Below are 27,337 nucleotides of genomic sequence, written 5' to 3' on the forward strand. Positions count from 1 at the left end.
TACCCTAATTTGAGTACATCATTATTAAAGATTAAAATTCAAGCATTTTTTGACGGTTAAAATAAGTAAAGCGTAAAAAGATTCAAATTAAAACACTAAAAAAAATATTATGCTTTCACTGCACTGCACTGAAATACATTCCGTGTTTGTAGAAAGTTGTCGAACCAGTTGATATTTCCGTTAGTATGTGTAGTATTTTATTTCACTAAATCTGTATTGTTTTCTCCCATTTCTGTAAAGCTCTGGCGGCGTGTTTCTTTGAGTGTGTATTTTTTTTTGTTACGTGGCATGCGTTTTCAGAATCGATGACCCATTTTTTCTTCGATTTTTATTTTTTCACCTTAAATTAAATGAAATTAACTTCTAAATGCCCGAAAAAGAAGAAAAACTAAACTTAAGCTTTGCTTGCATCGCGCGGTCAAGCTGAGGCTAAATTTACTCTCTTTTTTAGGCTGAAAAGTTTTTTTTTTTTTTTTTGAAAGGGGAAAGTCGTGTAGGGTCAAGAGCCACCACCACCCTCTCGCCAAGGTGGTTTGAAGTCATCAGGTACACGCGAATTTACGAACGAAAAAAAAATTGCTCTAAACTAAACTTACAAATTGAACTAAGTTGTTGTTGCTCGTGAGAGGAAGGCAAGGAGATTAGTAAACAATTAAAGATGGCGACTATTTTAACACGGTTTTTTCTTCCAACGGGATGGGTTCTAATACTAAGTTATTTTTAGAATGTAGACAAATTATTGAAAATTAACATGCGTCAAGTAGTTTTTGGTTTGGGTCAATCGATTGTTTTTTTGTTTGCTCGTTATTTTTTAAATTTATTTGTTTACTATTTTTTTGCTCGCTATAAACAATGATATCGAAGTTAGGTTGCAGATATTCTCATTTTTTTTTCGACGGTGTATATGAATTGGCTTTTGAACTATTACATATTTTGAAACACTCACACGAATACACAGAAAATTGATGGCCAAGACGCCATTTTGAAGAGAAAAAATACTATCATAGCGTCTCACATCTCTTTGCCTTTTTTTGACGTGCACACAAAGAGATGTGAGTGGTGCTGGGGTGACACAAAGTTTGAGGTTAGAGGCACGCCGCCAAGCGATGCCTACTGCGATCCGCCCCCCTTTCTAACGATTACACATGCTCGAGGGCAAGGAGCGCATGGGCGTGGCATGCAAATAGACAAAGTATTGGTAGTAGTAGTGTACAATTGGTTGTTGTTGTTGGGTTCTGCACGAGACGGCGACGCCATTTTGGTGCGCTTGGAATGCCGCCATTTGCATTGTATTACCATTGTTGATGTTGATGTTCCCGAAGCCGCTGGTGCTGCTGCTGCCGAGGCTGACATGACGGGCAGGATCCGGAGAGGGGCCGCCGCCGAGCAACTAAATGTCATAGTAGTCGTAGATTTCCGACAGCTCCGAATCTTCGCTGTCCGAGAAGAAATGGGACACAAAGTCGTCCACCAGCATGTGCCGCTGGTTGATGAACTCGCGGAAAAAGTCCTGCGGCGAAAGAAAGGTTAGCTTTTGAAAAGTATTTTATCCAAAAAGGTCGTCGAAGACCCACTGCGAAAAATATGGTTGATATTTCCATGAAGCTAAAATATGGCTATTCTTTTACGAGAGTGTAGTCATTAAAACAAACAACTGTCAAGTCAATTTGGTGTCTCACGCACACGCGCATCCAAAAGCACTCAGTTATCGTCAAAACCGAACTTACTCAGAAATGAGTAAGTTAGTAACCTACTCAGAGCTGGGTACGGTTAAGACGAAAACTGAGTGATTTTGAATGGAAGTGTACTTATAAGTATGGAAAGGGGGACAAAAGTCAGATTTGGGTAAATTAAACGAATTCAACGAAATAGAGTAAAATTAACCCATAGCTAAGTAACCGTGTAAGCGTGTAATTTTTCATGTACACGGTCATTCAAAAGAGCTCAGTTTTACCAAAATAGAACTCACATTGAGTTTTTACAACAAAAATCATTAGGAATGAAGTGAAATGTGCTCAGATTTAGACAGTTCAAAACAGTTGTCGAAAAATTAATGTCTTTGCAAAATACCTAACTGCGATTTTAGAGTTGGTTTTTTTTAATTCGACGAAAGGTAATTTTCTCAACAATGGACATTATTGCTTCCAAGATATTGTCAACTCATGGTTTTTAATCTCTGCAAGGTCAGTTTTGACCAATTATTTCTAATTTTGTATTTTTTGTAAATTTTATTAATTGTGGCTATTTTGTAAATTTTGTTGAATTTTTTTAACAGTTTTGATAATTTTAAATTTTGGCCATTCTGTCAACTTTGATTATTTTAATTTTTTTAATTTTGTCGGTCATTTAAAAATTTTGCCATTTATGACAGTTTTGATTATTTTGACAATTTTGAAAATTGTGATTGTTTTGACAGTTTCGATAATTTTGATCATTTTGAAAATTTAGATAATTTCTAAAATTTGACGATGATGACTATTTTGAAAATTTTGACAATTCTTATCATTTTGGAAATTTTGACGATTTGAACATTTTTACGACTATTTGAAAATTTTGACATTATTGTTCAGAACGATAAAGCTTATTTTTCTGAGTACAAAGACCCTTTAAAAAAAAATGCAAAGGATTTAAAATGAATTTTTAAATCAATTTTGAAAAATGTACTTCGCGGCCTTCTTGACAGAAAGGTTCTACTTGACAGCTCGTCCAAGGGGACCATAGTTGATCCATCGAAAAAAATGTTGTCTTGTCAATTAATTTTTTGCATTAAAATAAAATTAAAGTGATCAGAAATGGTTTTTTTTCGTATTATTTTACCGTTGCACCTAAAAATTTACTTAAGGCTTTAGGACCCTATTTAAAAAATTTGACAATCTGTCAGTTTGGTAATTTGACAATTTTGCCATTTGACAGTTTTGATTAATCTGACCAATTTGACAATTTTGAAATTATTGATAGTTTCAATAATTTTGGTCATTTTGAAAATTTAGATAATTTCAAAAATTTGACAATAATGACTAGTTTGATAATTTGAACAGTTATTATCATTTTGAGAATTTTGACGATGTGATAATTTTCACGACAATTTGTCATTTTCGTCAATCTTAATTGTTTTCACAAATTTGATAATTTTTATGATTTCCACAATTTGACAATTTTGCCAATTATAATATTTTTTTTTTTTGTTAGTTTTGACAGTTTAGTAATTTTGTCAATTTTGATAATTTTGGAATTTCGACAATTTGACAGTTTTATTTCTCTAATTTAGATATTAACTTCAACAATTCGACAATATTGCAATGACAATTTGAACAGTTTGAGAATTTTTACCACTTTGACCATTTTCATTTTCAATTTTGACAGTTTTGGAATTTTTGTCAATTTTGATAGTTTCAATTACTACAATTTTGATAGATTCGAAAATTTAACAATTTTGTTAATTTTGACATTTTTGATCATTTTGTCAATTATTTCAAATCTTGATAATTTCGTCAATTTTAAATTTTGACATTTTTGTTAATTATAACCATAATGACAGTTTTGTCAATTTGTTCATCACAATTTTAATGATTTTGACAATTTGACCATTTTGATAATTTTGTCATTTTTGTTTCTTTTGACAATGTTGATAACTTTGTAAATTTGATAAATTTGTCAATTTTAACCATTTGAACAATTCGATCATTTCGACAAATTTGACAAATCTGATTGTTTGACAAATTTTGTTTGTTTGTCAATTTGATGATAATTTGGTCAATTTTGATAATTTTTGCAAAAGTTTTAATAATTTCGGCAACTTATCAATTTCATCAATTTTGCCAGTTCTGCCAAATGTGTCAATATTTACAATTTTGATGATTTTTTTTGGTTATTTTACAATTTTGATAATTTTTGAAAATGTTGTCAACTTTGTCAATGTTATCAATTTTGTAAATGTTAAACAACTTTGGCAGTGTTATTTGTGTTTAGTCGACAACTTGGTGAATTTCGAAAATTTAGTCTGTTTCATTTTTGTAAATGGCTGTATTATTTGTTTGCTGTATTTTTTGACAATTATGTCAATTTTGTCGACAGTGTTGTAATTTTGTCATATTTGTAAATATGTTATGTAAACTTCAACAATTTTTATTTTTATAAATTTTAAAAATTTAGACAATCTTTAATTTTTTTTCTATTTTGTCAGACAATTTAGGCTTTCTGTATTTCTATCAATTTTGTTAATTACATCATTATTATTTCAACATTTAAGTATTTTTATGTTTTGCAAATTTAGACAAATGTGTTTCATTATTTTTTTTTAAATCTTGACATTTATGTCAATATTGTCGATATTTTTTATCATTTTTGTCAATTTTAAAAATTAGTCATTTTAGCATTTTTGTATTCATAAAAATAAATTTAGCAACTGCGTAATTTTTTTTTTTGCTATTTTTTGTGTGATTATTGTCAATCACAAGTTATTATATTATAGTAAGTCAATTTATATACACATTTCGTTAACTGATCGACAATATACCACACACAATAATTTGCGTATTAAAGAAAAAAATGACCCATAATCGCCAACCATCGCCGACAGAGGAGTTCCGTCGGCATTAAATGCTAAAATAGTTTCCAAATATGTACCCACAAACCCCCAAACATTACCCAACCGCAACGGGTAGCCCCGAACTTTAATTAATTTTGAAAAACGTCGACAATGTTTACCTGCAACTACAAAACCGTTAGACCAAAATTAAATAAGCACCAAAAGTCATGTTCAAAAAACAAAGAAAAATAAAAAAACCCAAAAATAACTCCAAAAAAGCCAAAAAGACAAAACAACAACCCATAAAGACCCAAACCATCGAAAAACAATACAACTAATAGTATATATGTAATCTGAATAGTAAAGTATAGACAAAAAAATTGTACACAGTAAAGTGATCGTAAATGCAAATTATGCCAGTTGAGTCCATAATGACGATACTTACATCATATATCCGACAAATTGGAAAAAAACTAATAACCAAACGAGCAAAACCTCTAGAGAAAGAGAATATCACTAACACCCACCCACCCAATAAACCATTCATATGACCAATGCCCAAAATAGATGAAGAAAAAAAACAATAATATCCCCAAAACGTAACCCTCAATCCCCCGAAGAAATGACCCCCCAAGAAAATCCCACCTAAATAATGCGAAATGTAATACCAAATGCCACATACGAGTGAGCCTGAATAGTATCTGAAAAATGATAATCATATTGTGCAAATTTGAATAATATAAAAAATATGTAGACCAATTTTGACTATTTGGTCAGTACAGCAATTTAATTTCATTGTAAAAAGCAAGTTTTTGAAACTTTGTCCGTTTTGTCAAACGATTTAGCATTTAAGTATTTTTGTATGGAGAAATTAAAAGTGATAGTGTGTGCGTGCAACTCGATTAAAAAAAATAGTAAGTTTTGAGAGTGATGCCAGTTTAACATTTTTGTAAAATATGTAAATCTTTGTATTTCTTACATAATTTTTAACAATTTTGTCAATAATTTTGTCATTTTGGCATTTTCGTAAGTTTGGCTTATTTTTTGCATTTTCATAAATTTTGACCACTTTGAGATTTAGTGAGTTTTGTCAGACAATTTCGCAATTTTGATATTTCTGATTTTTTTTTAATAATTTTGTAAATTTTTAATTTTTATTTGCAATTTTTTGGATTTTTTCCGCTATGTTTTCAAGGAAAATCCGTCCATTATGATGCTATTAAAAGCCGGGACCGTGGTGTAGGGGTAAGCGTGGTTGCCTCTCACCCAGTCGGCCTGGGTTCGATCCCAGACAGTCCCGGTGGCATTTTTCGAGACGAGATTTGTCTGATCACGTCTTCCGTCGGACGGGAAGTAAATGTTGGCCCCGGACTAACCTAAAGGTTAGGTCGTTAGCTCAGTCCAGGTGTAGGAATCGTCTCCCTGGGTCCTGTCTCGGTGGAGTCGCTGGTAGGTCGTCAGTTCGAATCCCGGGGTGGATGGAAGCTAAGGTGTAAAAAGAGGTTTGCAATTGCCTCAACAATCAAGCCTTCGAACACCTAGTTTCGAGTAGGAATCTCGCAATCGAGAACGCCAAGGCAATGCTGTAGAGCTTTTAATTTGATTTGAATTTTATTGTTATTTCTAAATTTCTGTTTTTGTTTTATTTTTTTATTTCTTAACATTTTCAAGCCATGAGTTTTTTAACACTAGAATTTTTTTAAATTATTATTTTTTTTTATTTTGGAATATTGAATTTTGTTTATCTATTATTTTTTTCTAAATTGCAGATTTGAAAAATTGATGTTTTTTTTAATGTGTATTTGAATTTAAAAATTTCTGGAGTTCTAAATTTTTGCTTTTTACTTTTGTTTTTATTTTTAGAATATTTGTATTGTTGAATTTCTAAATATCTGATTTTTTTTATAATTGACTGTTACTTCTAGAAAATAAGTGAGAATATGCCAATGAGAATGAATTCGCCTTCCAAACATATAAAAAATTCCCCTCAATTAACATTCTCAATCACGTTTTAATAAATTATCTTTTTAAAAAAAAAATGGATTCCGGATGATAAAAAATCGTAATAAAATTATTAAAATTCGTGATATACAAGAAACTTTAACATCTAATCGCCACTCTTACCTATCGATTTCGGAAAACAACCGTGCCCCCCCAACATTTTGGACTAGTCGGCGTCCCTGTTTGAGATTTAGTGAGTTTTGTCAGATATTTTCGCAATTTTGGTATTTCTGATTCTTTAAAATAATTTTGTAAATTTTTAATTTTTATTTCCAATTTTTTGGATTATTTCCGCTATGTTTTCATGGAAAATCCGTCAATTATGACGCGATTAAAAGAACCGGAATTCGAAAAAGTTCACAAAAAAATTCCTGACATTTTCAGCGTTTTTTTTTGTTTTGTCTTTTAGTTGTTCCGCTGAGATAAAAACTAAAAATGACACGCTCAATTTCAAAAGTAAGCTCGAATTAAGCCATTTTTTCAAAACAACACAAGAGTCAACAAAACCTACCTTTGAAAATCACCAAAATGGGGGAGTCTTTGGGGAGGGGGGGACAAGTCCGGACAGGGCTACGCTTTGCTCAAGTTAGAAACAAAGTTTTTCTGTAAAGTCAGTCTTTTTATTTCATGGTCAGATCGATCGTTAGTTCACGGGACTAATACAATAAATATCGAGGGGTTTAAAAAAAAAGTTTTATCTAATTCACAGCGTTGAGTTCATTCGTTAAAACACGAATCGTTTTTAAAGTTCTTCTTTTCGCGAGAATTCTTCGTCAAATTCAGTTGGTTAGTTTAAACGTAAAACAGAGTAACAGAAACAAAAAATGTTCATTTCGTCGCTGAACCAGCAGCGACTAATGAGGCCGCAGAAAACGCAACAGAACAAAGCGTACCTGGAGGTGGAAGCGCAGCGTCTGGGGCTGCTGCTGCTGCTGCTGCCGCGAGGGACCGCCCACGTCCACGAGCTGGCCGGTTGGCAGGGCGTGCTTGTAGAAGCACTTGTTCCCGAACGGACACTTGCCGGTGCCCTGCTGGAAGTGCTTGCAGTGCGTCGTGTTGCACGCCTTCTTGTAGTCGTCGATCAGCTTGTCCTTGTCGTCCGAGCCCTCGACCCAGACGATGCTCGGACAGACAAAGTCGGACGAGACGCGACAGGTCGGGCAGCCGCGCTTGATTTTGTTCTCAAAGTTCTTCGCCTTGCGCCACGTCCGGATGCACTCGAGGCAGAAGATGTGGTTGCAGTTGGGCAGGATGCCGAAGCGTTGCTCCCGGCCCGGCTTCTCCAGGATCACCTCCAGACAGATGCCGCAGATCTTGTCCTTGGACCGTTGGATCGCAAACGAGTGCTCCATGTCCAGCTCGTGCTGCTTGATGCACTCGGCGTTGTGCTGCCGGCGCTGTTCCGGATCGGCCGGATTCAGGCAGAACTTGCCACACAGCTCGCACAGTTCACCGTGCTCGTACGGACAGCCGTCCAGCATACAGCACCCGCTGGCCTCGTAGTACGGACAGAGCGACGAATCGACGCCGTCCCCGCCGTCCGGACAGTGCTCGATTATGCCCAGCCCGTTGTGGTTGTTGTTCATGGTGACGATGGCCGCGTACGAAATCGGCGCCGGCGCCGCCGTCCCCCCATCCCCGTCCTCCTCCCCGGGTGGAACCTCCTGCGGGGGTGGAGCGAACTTGGCCTTGGGCACAAACTCGGGCGCGTTGATCCACTTGAGCGGGTCGATTCGGAACGAACCGGTGGCGGAAGCGGAGGTGCCTTCTGCCTCGGATGTGGTGGGTTCGTTTGTGTGCAGATTGCGGCAGGTGGATCCGTAGCTGCAGGTGCCGAGCTTGAAGAACTTGCACACTTTTGTGGAAGTGGAGGCCGAGGAGGACGATGGCTGGGAAGAGGGACCGGCGGTGGCGATGGCGGAGGATGATGAGGCCATTGTGGTGGGGCCTCCTCGCGGAGGGTGACGGGAGGTTATCTGGAAGAGAAATAGAAAGTTGTAATTTAGTTGTTGTTCAGTTTACAATTTGTAGTCGATTGGTGAACGTGAAGGTGGGTCAATAATTTCTAAATGCCTTGTTTTTATCAGTTTTTCATTCTTAAAGTGTCGCAAATAGTAAAAAATCGTTTTTTTTAATTTCTTTTAATTCTAGGGATTTGTATAATTCTTAATTAATATTCGGAATTTGTTATGTAAATACAGTACTTGTTCGGTAACTGGGCTGAGAACGTAGCCCAGTCACCGAATGCTGCTCGCTAACTGGGCTGAACGAAAAATAACGAGGGGACCACCGATGCATAATATTTTCCTCATGAAATAAAAACTTAAATTTGTTTACCATGTTTACTCCTTTTTTTCTAGTTGTGAATTGGAGTTTGTTAAATGCCTGAAAAAAGTTTTTTTTTGTTATTGAACTTGATTCTTACATCTACCAACGTACCAACCCCTCGGTCATTTCGGTTTGTTTTGGTTTTTTGACGTTTGTCTGCTTTTTAACTGGTCTACGGCCCAGTTATCGAGCGCCCAGCTCAACAACGCCCAGTTACCGAACAGCTAATGTATAGACAATTTTGAAAATGTTACCAATTTTGGCATTTCTTAAATTTTGTTAATTTAACTAATTTTTCACAATTTTGACAGTTATTTTATTGGTCAATTTTGTAAATTTTGTCAATTAGGACAGTTTTTGTTATTTTTGTCAGTCATTTTTGCGTTTTTGTTTATTATTTTGTAAATTTACGCATTCAAGTATTTTTTTTTAATTTTGCCAATTTTGTCAGTTTAGAATGTTTTTTTTTCAATTTTGACTATTTTGGAATTTGTCAATTTTGCCAACCTGGACTTTTTTTTTCAATACAGTCCAGACTCGATTATCCGAAGCCTCGATTATCCGAAGTTTCGATTATACCAAGTAAGATTATCCGAAGGTTTGTATGGGACTTCGGATAATCGAATCACGAACAATTGTTTTTTCTTTTTCTTGTTTTAAACATCAAATTCGAGTTCTGCAACCCCATTTTAGTCAAATTTGAATAGTTGATTGCCTATTAAATAATAAAATGCATTGTTTCCATATTCCAACACCGCCATATTGGATTTAAAAGTTTTAAATCACTTTAACGTAGTTCAGCGGTCATACATAAGCTCAACAATAAAAAAATTAGGCAACGAAAAAAAATATTTGTAATTCGATTATCCGAAGTTTTGATTATCCGAGGCTTTCGGATAATCGAGTCTGGACTGTAATGTCATTTTTTACCAACTCTGTCTATTTTAAAAAGATTGTCAATTTCGTAAATTTTGACCATTTATTACATTTTGACATTGAAACAAATGATATTTACACATTTGAAAAATTTACATAATTGACAGAATTTACAAAATTTTCAAAATTATCAAAATTGGCAAATTTTTAAAATTGATCAAACTATCAAGATTTCAATTTTTTTTTTTTAAATACAGTCCAGACTGGATTATCCGAAGGCCTTGTCAAAATTTCACTTTGGATAATCGAAACATCGGCAATAAAATAAAAAAAAAGCTTAATAATTTTAATCACAAGCCATGGTAATTACATTTGAATGAAAAAAAAGTGTTTTAAAATGCATTTTATACCTGCCCTGTTGACATTATTTTTGACGAGGATTTTTTGTTCGCCGAAAAAACGGCATTTTAATTTTTTTTTAAATATTTTTAAACGTTAAGTAAACTATGTTAAAAGTGTTAATAAACACAGGGGAATGTATTTTTGAAATGTTTTTAGCTGATTGTACTCAAAATTTCGTTAAAATTTTGAAGTTTTTTGAAAAAAAATTTTTTTGCCCCCTGATTTTTCGGACCGATTTTGAAAGGGGGGGCAACATGAATTTTGAAAAATATTTGCAACGGTCTAAAACACAATAAAATAATACATAATTTTGACCATTTTGTAAATTATGTAAATTTTCTAAATTTAGACAATTATGTTAAATTTGGTAATTTTCACTATTTTGACCAATTCTGTCAATTTAAACAATTTGGAAAATTATAGTGAATTTTTACTAAATTGACAGTGTTTACAAAACTGACCAAACTATTAAAATTGATCAAATTATCAAAATTTGACAATGGAGCACCGGATTCGAGTGGTTGAAATGACAGTTCTTCCATACGGAATACATTGTAGAAAAAAGCAAAAACTGCTCGAATGGAAGTGTTAATTCAGTAAATTCTTTCATTTTTAACAATTTTGTCAGCTCTGAAAATTTTGTAATTTTTTTTAATTTTGACAATCTTGACAAATTTTTACAGTTTGTCCAAAAAAAAACAAATTTGCCAAAATAAACACAGTTTACAATATACAGGGTTGTTACGAAAAAGTCGAAGAAAAATCCGCGCCAGATCCGCGCCGACCCCAAAACCCAATCCGCGCGAAATCCGCGCCATATAAAAAAATCGCGACAAACATAGAAGAGAGTAACATAATGAATAAAATTTTAAACGAAAAAAGAATAATACAGAAAGCATTACTGATCCGTTGATCAGTTGTGGATTCATATCCCACCTGCACCAAGTGGAATCTTTTCTGCCATTTCTGAAACAATATTAGCAATTTTTTGTAACACTTTAAATATCGTTGCTTTAAAAACAAATTTAGGAAAAAAATTAAATACAAAAATTAAAAAAAATTAAAACCCTAAAATAAATTACCAAATAATAAAATATAGGGACTTGATAATTTTCACCAAATTTTCTTCTTAAACTTTCTCTAAACTAAAATATGACTCCGAAAATGATTCGAACTAAGAAAATGGCAAAAAAACAATTATTTAATAATTTAATAATTTAATAATCAAATAATAAAATAACTTAATAATTTAATAACTAAATAACTAAATAATTAAATAATTTAATAATTTAATAATTTAATAATTTAATAATTTAATAATTTAATAATTTAATAATTTAATAATTTAATAATTTAATAATTTAATAATTTAATAATTTAATAATTTAATAATTTAATAATTTAATAATTTAATAATTTAATAATTTAATAATTTAATAATTTAATAATTTAATAATTTAATAATTTAATAATTTAATAATTTAATAATTTAATAATTTAATAATTTAATAATTTAATAATTTAATAATTTAATAATTTAATAATTTAATAATTTAATAATTTAATAATTTAATAATTTAATAATTTAATAATTTAATAATTTAATAATTTAATAATTTAATAATTTATTAATTTAATAATTTAATAATTTAATAATTTAATAATTTAATAATTTATTAATTTAATAATTTAATAATTTAATAATTTAATAATTTAATAATTTAATAATTTAATAATTTAATAATTTAATAATTTAATAATTTAATAATTTAATAATTTAATAATTTAATAATTTAATAATTTAATAATTTAATAATTTAATAATTTAATAATTTAATAATTTAATAATTTAATAATTTAATAATTTAATAATTTAATAATTTAATAATTTAATAATTTAATAATTTAATAATTTAATAATTTAATAATTTAATAATTTAATAATTTAATAATTTAATAATTTAATAATTTAATAATTTAATAATTTAATAATTTAATAATTTAATAATTTAATAATTTAATAATTTAATAATTTAATAATTTAATAATTTAATAATTTAATAATTTAATAATTTAATAATTTAATAATTTAATAATTTAATAATTTAATAATTTAATAATTTAATAATTTAATAATTTAATAATTTAATAATTTAATAATTTAATAATTTAATAATTTAATAATTTAATAATTTAATAATTTAATAATTTAATAATTTAATAATTTAATAATTTAATAATTTAATAATTTAATAATTTAATAATTTAATAATTTAATAATTTAATAATTTAATAATTTAATAATTTAATAATTTAATAATTTAATAATTTAATAATTTAATAATTTAATAATTTAATAATTTAATAATTTAATAATTTAATAATTTAATAATTTAATAATTTAATAATTTAATAATTTAATAAATTAATAATTTAATAATTTAATAATTTAATAATTTAATAATTTAATAATTTAATAATTTAATAATTTAATAATTTAATAATTTAATAATTTAATAATTTAATAATTTAATAATTTAATAATTTAATAATTTAATAATTTAAAAATTTAATAATTTAATAATTTAATAATTTCATAATTGAATAATTGAATAATTTAATAATTTAATAATTTATTAATTTAATAATTTAATTTATTTAATAATGTAATAATTTAATAATTTAATAATAAAATAATTTAAAAATTTAATAATTTAATAATTTAATAATTTAATAATTTAATAATTAAATAATTAAATAATTCAATAATTAAATAATTTAATAATTTAATAATTTAATAATTTAATAATTTAATAATTAAATAATTTAATAATTTAATAATTTAATAATTTAATAATTTAATAATTTAATAATTTAATAATTTAATAATTTAATAATTTAATAATTTAATAATTTAATAATTTAATAATTTAATAATTTAATAATTTAATAATTTAATAATTTAATAATTTAATAATTTAATAATTTAATAATTTAATAATTTAATAATTTAATAATTTAATAATTTAATAATTTAATAATTTAATAATTAAATAATTAAATAATTTTATAGTTTAATAATTTAATAATTTAATAATTTAATAATTTAATAATTTAATAATTTAATAATTTAATAATTTAATAATTTAATAATTTAATAATTTAATAATTTAATAATTTAATAGTTTAATTATTTAATAATTTAATAATTTAATAATTTAATAATTTAATAATTTAATAATTTGATAATTAAATAATTTAATAATTTAATAATTAAATTATTTAATAATTTAATAATTTAATAATTTAATAATTTAATAATTTAATAATTTAATAATTTAATAATTTAATAATTTAATAATTTAATAATTTAATAATTTAATAATTTAATAATTTAATAATTTAATAATTTAATAATTTAATAATTTAATAATTTAATAATTTAATAATTTAATAATTTAATAATTTAATAATTTAATAATTTAATAATTTAATAATTTAATAATTTAATAATTTAATAATTTAATAATTTAATAATTTCAGGGTTGTTACGGACGGCGCGGATCGCGCGGATGGCGCGGATGGCGCGTATCGCGCGGATCTGGCGCGGATTTGCTGGCTAATTTTGTTCAGGCGCGGATTTCGCGCGGATAGCAATTTTCATAAATAAAATAATTGAGAACGATAGAATTTCTTCAAGTTACAAAGGAAAATATTATAAGCAATTAAATAAATTCAATCTTTTTCTTTGAGTGCAAAAACATCAATTTCTATGAAGTTGTTAATGAAGAAAATTTTCTTCTGAAAATTATTCATTGTTTTTTTCTTAATACGAATCTTCAAAATAATCTTCAAGGAGCGTTAATTTTTCAAAATGTATTGAGATTTCTTATATAAATTTTACATAACATTACAACTCATAATTTTTGTTAACATTTGCTTACCTGGTTTAAATATTTTTCTACAATTATTCACATGATACATTTAAATTTTATCTTCTGACTAATATTTTAAACTTTTTCCAAAGATTTAGACATAAGGATGTACTTAAATGATTCTTAGGGTATGTTCCGGATGGGATTTAACCCTTAGATTTTTTTTTGATCGGTACAGGGTTCCAAAGTTTCCAAGGAATTTTTTAATATAGCATACAATAAATATTGAGTGAGCATATTAATTACAATTTCAAAATTACAAAATTCGAAAAATTACAGAATTTCAAAAAGCTTTAGATCTTTTTAGATTTTTTAAGTTTTTTCAATCTTAAATTTAAATTTTGAAATTTGTGGTATTAAAAATTGAAAGATTCTGTTGCCACTCTGATTTGGGTAGAATTGGTTCTACTCCCCCCGGGTGGCAGTGCGTGGCCGAATGGTTACGCTGTCCGCTTTGTAAGCGGATGATTCTGGGTTTGATTCCCATCTGCTGCAACCTTCCATCGGATGAGGAAGTAAAATGTCGGTTCCGGCCTTGGTTGTTAGGCCGTTAAGTCATTCCAGGTGTAGGAGTTGTCTCCATGCCATAAGTACAAACAACACACCAAACCAAGCCTACTCCGGTGGAATCACTGGCGGCGGTTGGACTCGCAATCCAAAGGTCGTCAGTTCAAACACTGGGGTGGAAGGTTCCTTGGAGTAGAAAGAGGTTTGGGTGCTCTCCCCATTCAAGCCTTCGGAATCCTAGATTCGAGCAGAAACTTGCAATAGAGACCACAAAAGACCCGGGGTCGTTTTTTTGGTTCTACTCCCAATTATCAAAACATGACGAAATCCACTTAGCAATCTGCTAAAATCTCCGTCTAACATTGAAAATTTCAGAATTTACATATTCAATTAAACAAAAAAAATAGAATTCATAAATTTAAATTGCCAAATCTTGCAGACTCAAAAACGCAAAAAGAAATATGAATTCTCACATTGAAAAATTACAAAAAAAAAATTAACATGGATTTTTTAAGTTCTTAATTTTTTAATTTTTTAAGAAAGTTCTTAAGTTATTAATTTATAAAATTATTTAATTATTTATTTATTAAATAATTAAATTATTTAGTTATTAAATTAAAAAAATTATTAAATTATTAAATTATTAAATTATTAAATTATTAAATTATTAAATTATTAAATTATTAAATTATTAAATTATTAAATTATTAAATTATTAAATTATTAAATTATTAAATTATTAAATTATTAAATTATTAAATTATTAAATTATTAAATTATTAAATTATTAAATTATTAAATTATTAAATTATTAAATTATTAAATTATTAAATTATTAAATTATTAAATTATTAAATTATTAAATTATTAAATTATTAAATTATTAAATTATTAAATTATTAAATTATTAAATTATTAAATTATTAAATTATTAAATTATCAAATTATTAAATTATTAAATTATTAAATTATTAAATTATTAAATTATTAAATAATTAAACTATTAAATTATTAAATTATTAAATTATTAAATTATTAAATTATTAAATTATTAAATTATTAAATTATTAAATTATTAAATTATTAAATTATTAAATTATTAAACTATTAAATTATTTAATTATTTAATTATTAAATTATTAAATTATTAAATTATTAAATTATTAAATTATTAAATTATTAAATTATTAAATTATTAAATTATTAAATTATTAAATTATTAAATTATTAAATTATTAAATTATTAAATTATTAAATTATTAAATTATTAAATTATTAAATTATTAAATTATTAAATTATTAAATTATTAAATTATTAAATTATTAAATTATTAAATTATTAAATTATTAAATTATTAAATTATTTAATTATTAAATTATTAAATTATTAAATTATTAAATTATTAAATTATTTAATTATTGAATTATTTAATTATTTAATTATTAAATTATTAAATTATTAAATTATTAAATTATTAAATTTTTAAATTATTTTATTATTAAATTATTAAATTATTACATTATTAAATAAATTAAATTATTAAATTAATAAATTATTAAATTATTCAATTATTCAATTATTCAATTATGAAATTATTAAATTATTAAATTATTAAATTTTTAAATTATTAAATTATTAAATTATTAAATTATTAAATTATTAAATTATTAAATTATTAAATTATTAAATTATTAAATTATTAAATTATTAAATTATTAAATTATTAAATTATTAAATTATTAAATTATTAAATTATTAAATTATTAATTTATTAAATTATTAAATTATTAAATTATTAAATTTTTAAATTATTAAATTATTAAATTATTAAATTATTAAATTATTAAATTATTAAATTATTAAATTATTAAATTATTAAATTATTAAATTATTAAATTATTAAATTATTAAATTATTAAATTATTAAATTATTAAATTATTAAATTATTAAATTATTAAATTATTAAATTATTAAATTATTAAATTATTAAATTATTAAATTATTAAATTATTAAATTATTAAATTATTAAATTATTAAATTATTAAATTATTAAATTATTAAATTATTAAATTATTAAATTATTAAATTATTAAATTATTAAATTATTAAATTATTAAATTATTAAATTATTAAATTATTAAATTATTAAATTATTAAATTATTAAATTATTAAATTATTAAATTATTAAATTATTAAATTATTAAATTATTAAATTATTAAATTATTAAATTATTAAATTATTAAATTATTAAATTATTAAATTATTAAATTATTAAATTATTAAATTATTAAATTATTAAATTATTAAATTATTAAATTATTAAATTATTAAATTATTAAATTATTAAATTATTAAATTATTAAATTATTAAATTATTAAATTATTAAATTATTAAATTATTAAATTATTAAATTATTAAATTATTAAATTATTAAATTATTAAATTATTAAATTATTAAATTATTAAATTATTAAATTATTAAATTATTAAATTATTAAATTATTAAATTATTAAATTATTAAATTATTAAATTATTAAATTATTAAATTAATAAATTATTAAATTATTAAATTATTAAATTATTAAATTATTAAATTAATAAATTATTAAATTATTAAATTATTAAATTATTAAATTATTAAATTATTAAATTATTAAATTATTAAATTATTAAATTATTAAATTATTAAATTATTAAATTATTAAATTATTAAATTATTAAATTATTAAATTATTAAATTATTAAATTATTAAATTATTAAATTATTAAATTATTAAATTATTAAATTATTAAATTATTAAATTATTAAATTATTAAATTATTAAATTATTAAATTATTAAATTATTAAATTATTAAATTATTAAATTATTAAATTATTAAATTATTAAATTATTAAATTATTAAATTATTAAATTATTAAATTATTAAATTATTAAATTATTAAATTATTTAATTATTTAGTTATTTAGTTATTAAATTATTAAGTTATTTTATTATTTGATTATTAAATTATTAAATTATTAAATAATTGTTTTTTTGCCATTTTCTTAGTTCGAATCATTTTCGGAGTCATATTTTAGTTTAGAGAAAGTTTAAGAAGAAAATTTGGTGAAAATTATCAAGTCCCTATATTTTATTATTTGGTAATTTATTTTAGGGTTTTAATTTTTTTTAATTTTTGTATTTAATTTTTTTCCTAAATTTGTTTTTAAAGCAACGATATTTAAAGTGTTACAAAAAATTGCTAATATTGTTTCAGAAATGGCAGAAAAGATTCCACTTGGTGCAGGTGGGATATGAATCCACAACTGATCAACGGATCAGTAATGCTTTCTGTATTATTCTTTTTTCGTTTAAAATTTTATTCATTATGTTACTCTCTTCTATGTTTGTCGCGATTTTTTTATATGGCGCGGATTTCGCGCGGATTGGGTTTTGGGGTCGGCGCGGATCTGGCGCGGATTTTTCTTCGACTTTTTCGTAACAACCCTGTAATTTAATAATTTAATAATTTAATAATTTAATAATTTAATAATTTAATAATTTAATAATTTAATAATTTAATAATTTAATAATTTTTTTAATTTAATAACTAAATAATTTAATTATTTAATAAATAAATAATTAAATAATTTTATAAATTAATAACTTAAGAACTTTCTTAAAAAATTAAAAAATTAAGAACTTAAAAAATCCATGTTAATTTTTTTTTTGTAATTTTTCAATGTGAGAATTCATATTTCTTTTTGCGTTTTTGAGTCTGCAAGATTTGGCAATTTAAATTTATGAATTCTATTTTTTTTGTTTAATTGAATATGTAAATTCTGAAATTTTCAATGTTAGACGGAGATTTTAGCAGATTGCTAAGTGGATTTCGTCATGTTTTGATAATTGGGAGTAGAACCAAAAAAACGACCCCGGGTCTTTTGTGGTCTCTATTGCAAGTTTCTGCTCGAATCTAGGATTCCGAAGGCTTGAATGGGGAGAGCACCCAAACCTCTTTCTACTCCAAGGAACCTTCCACCCCAGTGTTTGAACTGACGACCTTTGGATTGCGAGTCCAACCGCCGCCAGTGATTCCACCGGAGTAGGCTTGGTTTGGTGTGTTGTTTGTACTTATGGCATGGAGACAACTCCTACACCTGGAATGACTTAACGGCCTAACAACCAAGGCCGGAACCGACATTTTACTTCCTCATCCGATGGAAGGTTGCAGCAGATGGGAATCAAACCCAGAATCATCCGCTTACAAAGCGGACAGCGTAACCATTCGGCCACGCACTGCCACCCGGGGGGAGTAGAACCAATTCTACCCAAATCAGAGTGGCAACAGAATCTTTCAATTTTTAATACCACAAATTTCAAAATTTAAATTTAAGATTGAAAAAACTTAAAAAATCTAAAAAGATCTAAAGCTTTTTGAAATTCTGTAATTTTTCGAATTTTGTAATTTTGAAATTGTAATTAATATGCTCACTCAATATTTATTGTATGCTATATTAAAAAATTCCTTGGAAACTTTGGAACCCTGTACCGATCAAAAAAAAATCTAAGGGTTAAATCCCATCCGGAACATACCCTAAGAATCATTTAAGTACATCCTTATGTCTAAATCTTTGGAAAAAGTTTAAAATATGAGTCAGAAGATAAAATTTAAATGTATCATGTGAATAATTGTAGAAAAATATTTAAACCAGGTAAGCAAATGTTAACAAAAATTATGAGTTGTAATGTTATGTAAAATTTATATAAGAAATCTCAATACATTTTGAAAAATTAACGCTCCTTGAAGATTATTTTGAAGATTCGTATTAAGAAAAAAACAATGAATAATTTTCAGAAGAAAATTTTCTTCATTAACAACTTCATAGAAATTGATGTTTTTGCACTCAAAGAAAAAGATTGAATTTATTTAATTGCTTATAATATTTTCCTTTGTAACTTGAAGAAATTCTATCGTTCTCAATTATTTTATTTATGAAAATTGCTATCCGCGCGAAATCCGCGCCTGAACAAAATTAGCCAGCAAATCCGCGCCAGATCCGCGCGATACGCGCCATCCGCGCCATCCGCGCGATCCGCGCCGTCCGTAACAACCCTGAATATATACAAAATTGACCAAATTATCAAAATTGATAAAATTTGCATAGTTGAACATATCATCCAAAATTTTACAATTTTATAAATTTTGACAGTCAGTTTTTTTTTTGTTTTTTGCCTTTCTTACTAAAGAAAGGTATAGGTTTTACTTTAAGGCTGGACGTCATTTCCAGCTTCGTAAATATGTCGATTCAGCATGAATTTTAATCGGAAAAATCGTCAAAAAATCACACTGCATCGATTTTCGACGCTCTATCGATTCACCTTGACAGAACTCGTCTATCTCCAACCCTCGAATTTTGAGAAAATAAATTCCGTGGAGGTCGAGTGATGTTCGTATGTGGTAAAATTTTGCAAAATTTTGTGTCGCGCCGTTCTCAGCTCCCATATATCCAATTTCGATTCTTCTGAATGCAGATGAAAGCTAGTGTGCTGAACCTGGGCGAGTTTTTTTGTTAATTGTGTTGATTTTGTACAATCTTTGTATTTTTTTTTACCAGTTTGACAGTATCATACATTGTATTTTTTGGCAAACTTGTTGTTCAGTTTTGTATTTTTGAGTTTGTCGGTGAAAAAAACTTTTAAAAAAGGTTGTACCAGCATTAATATATAATATAAAATAATACTACGCAAAACTACAACCCTGTTCCCATCACAAGTATGCTATTTCCAACGCAAACCATATCCAAACGCATAAAGCTGCAGATTGCACACACAACAACAACAACAACACCATTCAATAAAGCCAACCTTGTCGCCACTACTGACTGGTTGGCTGGCTGGCTAGCTTGCTGAATGAATTGCGAACCGGACAGCATAGGAAATCGAAAAATAAAAAATAAAAAATAATCTCCATATAAATAGCAACCCCGTCTAGTTGTGCGTTACACAATAGAAAGCTCGAAATGCAGCAGTCAGCAGTCACTGTTGAATATCATTTAGTATAAAACACACTTCAAGAGAAAATAAAAATAAAAGAGAGCCATCCATAAACTGTTGGGGGAGTTTGATTGGTCAGAGTAGGGTAATTTGCCGCTGGCCGGCAGCGAAATTTCGAAAAAGCATAGTTTGTATCAGACTTGGTTTATGCTGAAACAGTTTTACAGTCTGGCCCCGCCTGAAGTCTTTTCAACGAATCATCTTTTCAGCTAACTTTTGCACAGTAGGTCTGGCCATTGAAAAGAAGATGTTAAGCTCAATCTCACGCCCGGAAATGTACTGATATTGGATTGTTGAATGCTTCCGGGTTTGAAACAACCTTAATTTTCACTTCAGTGGCATTTTCACACGACAGATTTGCCAGTTTCAGAAGTGTTGCTGTTCCACTTTTTTAAGGGGGTAAGGGAATTACTCCACGCCATTCTCAAGTGAGTTTCGCTTGAAGTTGGATGGTGAGTATGTTCTAGTTTCGAGTAATAGTTAATTCAAGAATTTTTCTTCTCATTTCTTATTTGATAGTTCTATAGCTTGATATAGATCTGTAGATGAATAATGCAATCTAAAGTTCTAAATTAATCAACTTGTATACATGGGTTCCACTGTATTAAACTACGTTCTTTCACAGCCAATTGTAGTGTGGATAGCATTTTTTCGTCCAAATATTTTTCGATGGATGCTCATGGGAATGAAATCTTGAAACCTTTGCTTTTTAGTTTGACACCCCTTTTACACGGAGTTTACACACACTACCAAACGCTTGCTTTGATAGTGTGCGTGAGCGCCGTGTGAAAAGTGACATTTCGACACTTTTTAGTTTGACTTTGACCAACCCCCGTTGGTTGGTCAAAGTCAAACTAAAAAGTGACAAACGAAAAAGTGACCAACCACCGGGGGTTGAGTGTACTCGAAAATGATTAAGAACTTTCAAATCCAAGATGGCGTCCAAAACGGCGGTGATGAAATATTGAAAAAATGCATTTTTCAGTTTTGAAGGCAATAAAATATCTTCAAATTTGACTGAAATGGGGTCGCAGAATTCGAATTTGATGTTAAATGTAAGAACATATAAAAAACGAAAAACATTTTTTTTCGTGATTCGATTATCCGAAGTCCCATACAAAACTTCGGATATTCGAAACTTCGGATGATCGAGTCTGGACTGTATATAAAAGTTAGCGAATTCTGAAAAGACTTTCAAAAAGATTACCCAAGTTATGTAGAGTTAAAAAAACAATTTAAAAAAAAATCAAATAGTAAGAAATTTGTCAGATTTAAACACAAGAATTACAAAAAAGGTTAAAAAATATCTTAAAATTTGAAAAATCAGAAATTAAAATACATAAAAAATTCGGCAATATGAAAATTTAAAAAAAAAAACTTTAAAAAATGCAAATTAAAAATATCTGACACACAAATGTTCTAAAAATCTGAAATTTTAGAATTTCAACATTCTTAAATTTTTTAATACGTAAATTCGAAAGTTAGGAATTCGAAAAAAATAAATAATTGAAATTGTTGAAGAATTATACAATGTCTAAAAAATTCAAACATTGTAAAATTCTAAATTTCTAAAACTAAAAAAAAAAAACAACGGAAATCTGACTATCACAATATTCTAAAATTCCAAAAAGCACAAAAAGGCTTTAATTTCATAAAATACTAGATTTAGAAAATTATAAATTTGGAGAATCCTGAAATAAAAAAGTCTGAAATTATAAAAAAGGAAACTTAAAAAAATTAAGCAAAGTTTTAATTCGAATGTAGAAAAAAAAATACTAAAATTAAAATTATAAAAAAAAAACAAAATAAAAAATTTACCATTCAAAAATCTGAAATCTGACACTGAAAAAATCTGGCATTCTACAATTCTAAAATTTTAGAACCTCCTCTAATTTTAAAATACAACCTTTTTTTTCTTAAATTTAGCAGTTTAAAAATTTGCATATTTAAAAATTCTAAAATTTACAAAAAATATTTTAAAAATAAGATTTCTAAAATTCTGACCATAAAACAAAATTTAATTTAGTTTTTTCTTAATTTGTGATTTTAAAGTCAGATCGATAAAAAAAATTAAATTGAATTTTTTTTGGCATTTTAAGATTCTAAAATTTGAAATGTTTTGAACATTAAAATTTTTAAGTACAAAAATTTGAATATCTGGAAATTTTGTAAAGTTAACAAATGACAACACTTGAAAATTCTAAAGTTATTATATTCTAGATTTCAAAAACTCTAAAAAAATATAAATTCTAAGATTTTGATTTTTTTTTCATCAAATTTCATCAGAAAAAAAAAACAAAAATTCTGAATCTGGCGTTTTTTAAAAGTCCTATAAACAAAATTTACATTTTTGCTTTTTGGGTGTTTATGAATACCCTTGACTCAAAACGGTTTCAAAAACAACCAAAAAATTTTTTTGTTATAGTAGGACCTTTCCAAAAATTGATAAATTCTGGAATGCCAGATTTTCAGAGATCAAAAGTATAAAAATTAAAAATTTTAAGCATGAAGACTAAAAAACCTTAAAATCTATGGTTCAAAAACTCAAAATATTTCCAAAAAAGTGTCCACGAGGTTTGTGGATGGTCCCTAAGCTAAATAAGAAAAGTAGAAAATGCTAAAAATTGGATTTTTTGAAGTTTAACAATTTAAAAATAAGATTTTTTTTTAAATAACAATTTGAAATCCGAAAATTCAAAATAGAGTTTAATTTTAATTTAAAGCTACAAATGACAACCAAATTTAAAAAAAAAAAAAACAGAAAATCAAAAAGTAAGAAAATTCAGAAATTAGTTCGAAGTTAGAAGGATAGTCTTACATTTAAAATAATATCTTTAATCAGAAAATATAAGAACTGAAATATTTTAAAATTCGAATATTGTAGATTAAAAAATCAGACATTCCATAATACTTAGTTTCAAATTACAAAATTTCGAAAATTTGGATTTTTTTTGAATATGAACAGTTAAAAAATTATAACATTTAAAAATTCTAAAAATGTCCAAAATTATATAATATTTAAAATCAAAAAAGAACAAAAACTCGAAAAAAAAATTTCAAGTCTGTAAAAAAACAAAGTTCAAAAAAATAAGATTGAATTTTTTTTATTGTAGATTTTTTGAGTCCTAGAAAATAAATTTTGGTAAAATTTGCAATTTGTTAGCTCAAAAATTTAAATTCAAGAAAATTCTAAAATTTTAAAAAAGAAAGCCAAAAATAGCTTTGTAAAATTTAATAATTTTACAGTTAAAAAAAAATTATAAAAAGAAAGAAATTTACAGTAAAGCAAAGTTTGACTTTAAATTCGAAGCGATTTTTTTTTTTTAAATAGACTTGAAATTCAAACAAATAAAACTTTAAAACTATGGAAAGCTCATAGCTCGAAAAAATAGATTTTTAGAAGTTTTTAAAATTTGGTGTTAGTGTCGCTCCTGGTCGAATTCAACAGATATTTTTCTATACTTCCGGTTTACCTACCAGTTCCGGAAATCCGGAACGTCCGGAAATCTGATTATGTTTTGTGTTTTTACATATTTTCGCATTTTATTTTTGATGATAGTTGAAAGAAGAAATTAAAAAATCGCCGGAACCATTTGGATTGGTTTTGGCCAGGTTCCCGGATATCCGGAAAACGGCCAACTTGACCATTTTGATAAAACTACACCATGTTGCGTATCAAACTTGTTGAAATTGAAAGAAATAACAATTAATGGTCATGCCGTTCTTCCCTGACCCATATCGGCCATTCCAGAACCAATTACCGGGGGCCACTTGGGGACACTTTCGGAATATGCAAGAAACCGTATCATCCGACATATCAAACTTCATGAAATTGAAAGTTGTGGTGATTTATGGTCATGCCGAGGACAAAAAAGAAAACCTCCAAAACTCAATCTTGAGTTGGTCCAGTTTTGACAAGATCTGAGTGAAATTAACTTAGAAATGTAAATTAAATTGATTTGAAAATGATTGAGACTTATTTTCCGAGTTTTGAACACCGTTAAAAAAAAAAACAATCTTGATCAAAAAATAGCAAATTACCCCTTTCATTAGAGCATTAAACTAGCAAAGTGTTTGTATGTTTTTCTTTCTACCCTCCTTCTCTCTATTTCTTTTCGACTTTGAATTAATCCAAACAAAGTTGGAGATGGACAAACAAGAAAACACAAACACACACAAGTTACGGAACAAACGGGACCAGGCAGAAAGAGATGCAGAAACTTACGATTTTGCACGGGGGGCTGCAGAAACTCAGCTGACGAAGGCTTTTCTTCTTCTTGCAACAAACAATCTCACAATCTCTTCACAACTCGCACACACGAGACGAGCCCTCCCCACCCACCAGTTGCAGCAGCAGCTGCTTCTTCGTCCAAGGACACAACCGCCTGTCGCAATCGTTCGCAAGCAGTTCCGTCCGTCCGACGATGGCCAATTCTTCCAAGGTTTTTTTTTCTCTCTTTTTTCGAACAGAAGAAGAGGCCAGCAGCTGCTCTTTTTTCGAGTCTTCTTATTCCCTCTTCACGAAAATTTCTTTTGCACAACACACTCGCGAAGGTTGTTCCTCGCCGGAACGACACACACGTTGGACCACGTTCCGTCACAATCCTGCGGAAGAAGGAAAAGAAATTGCGATTTGAGCAAATTTTCACCACCCCGAAAAAAAAACGCAAAACGACAACAAAAGCTTGGAAAGTGTCAAAATGTCGATGGTCCCTTTGGTGAGTGCTTTCCCCCTCGCCCGCGCCCCTCACAGGGCCGTTGCCCTTTGTCGTGTGTCCACCACCTGCTGCTGGCCCCAAAAATGGCCAGCACACACTCACTTTCAGACTAACCTCGCTCTCGCTTACCTCTTGGTTCAATTCTTCGAAATCGCACCCGAAACTAGTTCGCGCGACGCAATTGAAGGGAACCGGATGTGTGTGGCCACCACCACGGAACGCGACGACGACGGAACGACGTTCGAAATTTGGCGACGATCTCGCGAGAGAAGAAAAAAAGTGGCCTGCTGCTGCTGCGAGACTGCAAATTCCGTCACTTTTTTCCTCGTCGTCGTCGTTTGACAGTTGCGGGTGCAGCAGTGCCGAGAGAAAGAGGGAGAAGGAAGAAAAGTGCTCGAATTTTGTTGGAGTTCGATAGGGCTGTGCCTTGCACAAGAAGGGGGTTGACTGTTTGGTAGAAATGTTTTGGACGAAACAATTGCGAAATCAAATTTTCAAGATTACATACACTGAGAATCAACATTACGCACAGTTCAGTTCATTTTTACACACTTGTAAGATTTTTTCAGTTCAAGTATGATTACCTGGATAATTACACACATTCGTGTAATCATACTTGCACTGAAAATTCCCATAAAAGTGTGTTTAAGTAAACTGAAAAACATTTCAACTTTCATGTTGAAATTTTTGAATTTTTTGTCACTGACGCAAACTTTTATTATTTTCGTGACCCTATTAATTGATCTTTCTCTTGTTTTTTTTTTTTAATTTTAATGTTTTAGATTTTTTTTAATTGTACACACAAAGAAAAAATACTCTAAATTTAAAAAGATCGTTCGTTGGATTAAAAGTTCGCGTTGGTGAATATTCGTAGAAAGTTAAAACTTTTTAATTTAAAAGTTGGAAAGTTTTTGATACTACCATGCACTTCTGGAACAAAATCGTTGTATCGGTAAAAGTTTTTTACTTTTATTATAAGAAGAAACTTTTTATGGAAACAATAAATAACATTTAACATTACATTGATGATTTTTTGAAAAATGTGATGGATTTTATTTCTATTTTTATTTTTATTTTAATATTAAAACTGCTGCTTATGCTCCTTAACATCGCGACCTACATTTTGGAGCGCGAAAGCGATGTAGAGAACAGGGTGGTCTCGTTGCCGGCCATCATCAGGACAGGCTTGGAGGAGTTAGCCATTGGGTGTTAATTCGGGAAGGTAATTCGACGTTTTCCGACTGGGAAGTGAAGCGCCTGAACCGATAGTTCCCGAATGGCACAGATGTTTCCAGTTCATCCGGCTGAAGCTGCGCCGTCGCGAGTTGAGAGTTTGCGGGCGGGAGTTGCTGAAAGAGTTTGAAAGTAAATTAAATTGGCTAGACACTGAACACATTCTCAATACTCACCGGTGACTTCTTCGGTATTCCAGGTAGATGTTCTTGATCAGGTTCGTCGGATGTCGCTCCAACCTCTGGAAGTAATCCGAGTACGACAGCTTCAGGACCTGCGGCTTTCGTACAGACGGTTCTTCCAGAACTGGTGCAAACTGTTCTTCCGGATGTTTATGTAATACTCGTCAAACATGTCCCGCACCGAGAAATGGACTGCGGACCCTCAGGACATCCCACACTGTCCCGTCATCACTTCCGGCACATAATGCTGCTGATGGTCGTAAACCGCCGGCACCGAGTGCAACATCCGCGCTGACCACCTCCGATCACTTCTCGTCGTTTCCCTCTTCCGTCGAATCCTTCTCCTCACCGTTAAAATTAACTTTATCGAATACAACCGGTGCAAATTCACATCCGCATAAACGGCGTCCTACAAAAACAAACAAAATCAAACACAAACGCCACCAAACACCCAAGCTTCCTTCTTACCCATTTCGGTCGTGAAACAGCTGCAGATCCGGCAGGAAGCAGGCCTCATCCTTTTGAAAACCAACTTTCCCCTAATCCCCTAACCTTGTTCCGCACCATCCTCCTGGCTGCG

The 27,337-nt window shown here is 27.9% G+C and overlaps 1 protein-coding gene and 1 long non-coding RNA gene across 3 annotated transcripts; both read right to left on the reverse strand.

Annotated features, from left to right (window-relative positions):
* Positions 1 to 56: 56 nt before the first annotated feature.
* Positions 57 to 25,664, reverse strand: LOC120421057 (putative E3 ubiquitin-protein ligase makorin-4). 2 transcript variants are annotated; one of them, XM_039584201.2, is made up of 4 exons: positions 25,472 to 25,664; positions 24,850 to 25,229; positions 7,423 to 8,505; positions 57 to 1,510 (listed from the first exon to the last, which is right to left on the reverse strand). In XM_039584201.2, exons 3-4 carry the CDS (start codon positions 8,464 to 8,466, stop codon positions 1,391 to 1,393), a joined length of 1,164 nt encoding a protein of 387 aa, XP_039440135.1. In that variant the 5' UTR covers positions 8,467 to 8,505; positions 24,850 to 25,229; positions 25,472 to 25,664; the 3' UTR covers positions 57 to 1,390. The 2 variants fall into 2 exon arrangements, with proteins under 2 accessions (XP_039440135.1, XP_039440136.1); XM_039584202.2 differs by having other exon boundaries at positions 25,457 to 25,664.
* An 890-nt stretch (positions 25,665 to 26,554) lies between these two features.
* On the reverse strand, positions 26,555 to 27,329 carry LOC120421051 (uncharacterized). The gene is made up of 3 exons (XR_005605936.2): positions 27,226 to 27,329; positions 26,752 to 27,166; positions 26,555 to 26,691 (listed from the first exon to the last, which is right to left on the reverse strand). It is a non-coding gene; the product is annotated as an uncharacterized LOC120421051 (long non-coding RNA).
* Between the last annotated feature and the right edge of the window lie 8 nt (positions 27,330 to 27,337).

This window comes from Culex pipiens, chromosome 1 (genome assembly GCF_016801865.2).
Source record: "Culex pipiens pallens isolate TS chromosome 1, TS_CPP_V2, whole genome shotgun sequence".
Taxonomy (NCBI): domain Eukaryota; kingdom Metazoa; phylum Arthropoda; class Insecta; order Diptera; family Culicidae; genus Culex; species Culex pipiens.

Coding starts and splice junctions, on each gene's coding strand:
- LOC120421057 (XM_039584201.2), bottom strand. CDS start 8,466: ATGGCCTCATCATCCTCCGCCATCGCCACCGCCGGTCCCTCTTCCCAG. Junction 1,511..7,422: donor CGCTGCGCTTCCACCTCCAG/GTACGCTTTGTT, acceptor CTTTCGCCGCAG/GACTTTTTCCGCGAGTTCAT.